This window comes from Cupressus sempervirens, chromosome 5, assembly GCF_028749045.1.
Source record: "Cupressus sempervirens isolate cs-2001-9-10 chromosome 5, ASM2874904v1, whole genome shotgun sequence".
NCBI lineage: Eukaryota > Viridiplantae > Streptophyta > Pinopsida > Cupressales > Cupressaceae > Cupressus > Cupressus sempervirens.
Window position 1 is genome coordinate 932,228,486 of NC_143122.1, and position 2,519 is coordinate 932,231,004.

The window sequence follows — 2,519 nt, forward strand, 5'->3', positions numbered from 1 at the left end:
AAAAAAAGAGAGACCAAAACAGAAGTCTCTTTGTTCAAAGATAAGGCTAAATTTACTAAATATTACATGTACCAAAAGCATGATCTTAGAGTTACAATTTACTAATGTTTGCGATCATTTTCTTTTTATGAAAAATTAGAATCAGAATGATGAAATTCAGATGCCATGCTATACTTTTCATTCAAGGTGGACAATGATGATGGAGGCAGGATCTCAGAAAACATGGTCACCATACACAGCCACAGGAAACGTTAGAGAGACGTGAGGCAACCGAACTCCTCTTTTCAATATACCCACCACTCTGTCCATATTCGGTCTGCCATTCGGATCGGGATGAGAGCACAACAATCCCAGTTTCAAAATCCGTTCCATTTCCTCCGCATTGAAATCTCCACCTAGTTTCTCATCTGCCGCATCAAGAATCCTGTGCTGCCCATGCAAGTGCCACACCCATTCAACCACTCTGCAGTTGTGATCAATCAAGCTCCAGTCCGCCGGACGTCTACCACACGCAATTTCGAGAAGCAATGCTCCAAAACTAAACACGTCGGACTCTCGAGTAGCCTTTCCCGTTGTCACGGACTCTGGTGCAATATACCCAATCGTACCCACAGCCGCAGTTGTACGTCCATCTTTTTCACGTTCCATCATTCTGGCAAGCCCGAAATCACCCAGCTTCGCTTTGAATGTTGAATCCAACATCACATTACTCGCTTTGATATCTCTGTGCAGAACACTCCCATGCCGATCCTCGTGAAGATAAAGCAGAGCAGAAGCCACATCACAGGCTATGTTGTATCTGCGATCCCAATCTAGCCCAACTTCTGACGTTTCATGAATATACTTGTCCAGGCTTCCATTTGGGAGTAGCTCGTACACCAGAAGCAAGTCGCCTTTTCGATGGGACCATCCCAGAAATTTGACAAGATTGTGGTGAGTGAGTTTACTGTTTATACTAATCTCTGTTATGTACTCACGTTTCCCTTGCCTTGAGGATGGAGATATTCTTTTCACTGCCACAGCTTCACTTGTGCCAGGCAAAGTAATGCATTTGTAGACGGACCCAAAGCCGCCAGCACCAATAATTTTGTCATCGCTGAAGTTGTTTGTAGCAGCGAGGAGCTCAGCATATGGAAACTCGTGAGCAGACTGAGCCGCCTCGCGAAGTAATCTGTTGAACTCCTTGTCACTCGCCTCAGCCTCACTTGTGCGACGTGTCCTCATTGAACATCGCAACCTTCCAGCAAAGATAAAACAACATATGAAGATGAAACAGCCGAAAGCCGTGGATACCCATATTATGTTTGCAGAAGGTTTCCTTCCTCCCGGAGTAATTGGTTCAGAGATATTCCCTTCTGCTGCTGAAATCTCCCAAGAATATTGACAAGACAAGTTCCAAATGTATACTGTCTGAATCTCGAATGAGTGTGCATTGGACGCTGAAAACCCAACCTGGACGTTCTGGGGAAGGAATCGGCGGACATCTATATCGTAGCACAAGATTGGAATTTTAGGTTTAGAAGCCCTACTGCCATTTGGGTTAAATGAAAGAAACACTTTGAGCTTCTCCTCAACGCCATCATAATCCACCCATGCATCCCACTTTTCTCCATTTCTGAGAGAGGTGTTGTTGTAAAGGTCATTGATCGAAGCTGTTCTCTTGGATTTTCTGCCGTCGATGTCGATTCCCACATGGTTGTCATCCGGATCATATGGAAGATTTTTGAATGTATCGAACTCCACGGCAACAATCTGATTCGATTCATTTCCATCTGTTGCGGATGTAAAGAGGCCAAGCCATCCTCCAGAAGAATTATCGGGAGGCTGCAATTCAGGAGGTGCGAAGAAGAAAGTGAGCCCATCGCCAGTGAAATTATAATCATCATTCATCTTTGAAATGGCGAGCTGAAAATAGGTTGAGAAATTCGCCAAAGCTTTGGAATAATTGTCCCACAGTGGAATTAACTTGTGATAAGTTGCCCATCCATGGCCCCGTTTGGCTCTGCCATGTAAATGGTTGACAGTAAGCTCTATTCTATCCTTATCAATCATAGTATCTGCCGACTCATCAATACCGATATTGGTTTTGGGAGGGAAGTGAAATCTTATTACTCCTCCATCCGTTCCATGAATGAAAAAACACAAGGCAGCTATAGAAACTATAAACAATGGTGCAAACTGAACTCTTTGAAGACTAGCCATCTTTATTATTCATCCCTTTTACTGCAAATGGATAACAACTAAATAACTGATGTCAAATCTTAGAAGGAGCATTTACGCTCATACGTAATGTTAAGCTAGTCCAAAGTGGCGTGTAATATTATTCAGTACTATTGAGAGTGCATTTGATTATCTGCTGTCACTCTTTTCTACGTTCTACAATTAAGTGAGGTGCATAACATTTGATTAAAACCTTCGCTTATATTTTTAAATTTTCCTCGCGAATAGATATCTCGTATTACTTACGATGATCAATTGTCTTCTTCACGAGGAATCATCGATGTTGAATGTTTGATTTT

The 2,519-nt window shown here is 42.6% G+C and overlaps 1 protein-coding gene across 1 annotated transcript; it reads right to left on the minus strand.

Annotated features, from left to right (window-relative positions):
- Nucleotides 1-213: 213 nt before the first annotated feature.
- Nucleotides 214-2,202, minus strand: LOC149559010 (L-type lectin-domain containing receptor kinase IX.1-like). The gene has a single exon (XM_089831209.1). It carries the CDS (start codon nucleotides 2,200-2,202, stop codon nucleotides 214-216), a length of 1,989 nt encoding a protein of 662 aa, XP_089687335.1.
- Between the last annotated feature and the right edge of the window lie 317 nt (nucleotides 2,203-2,519).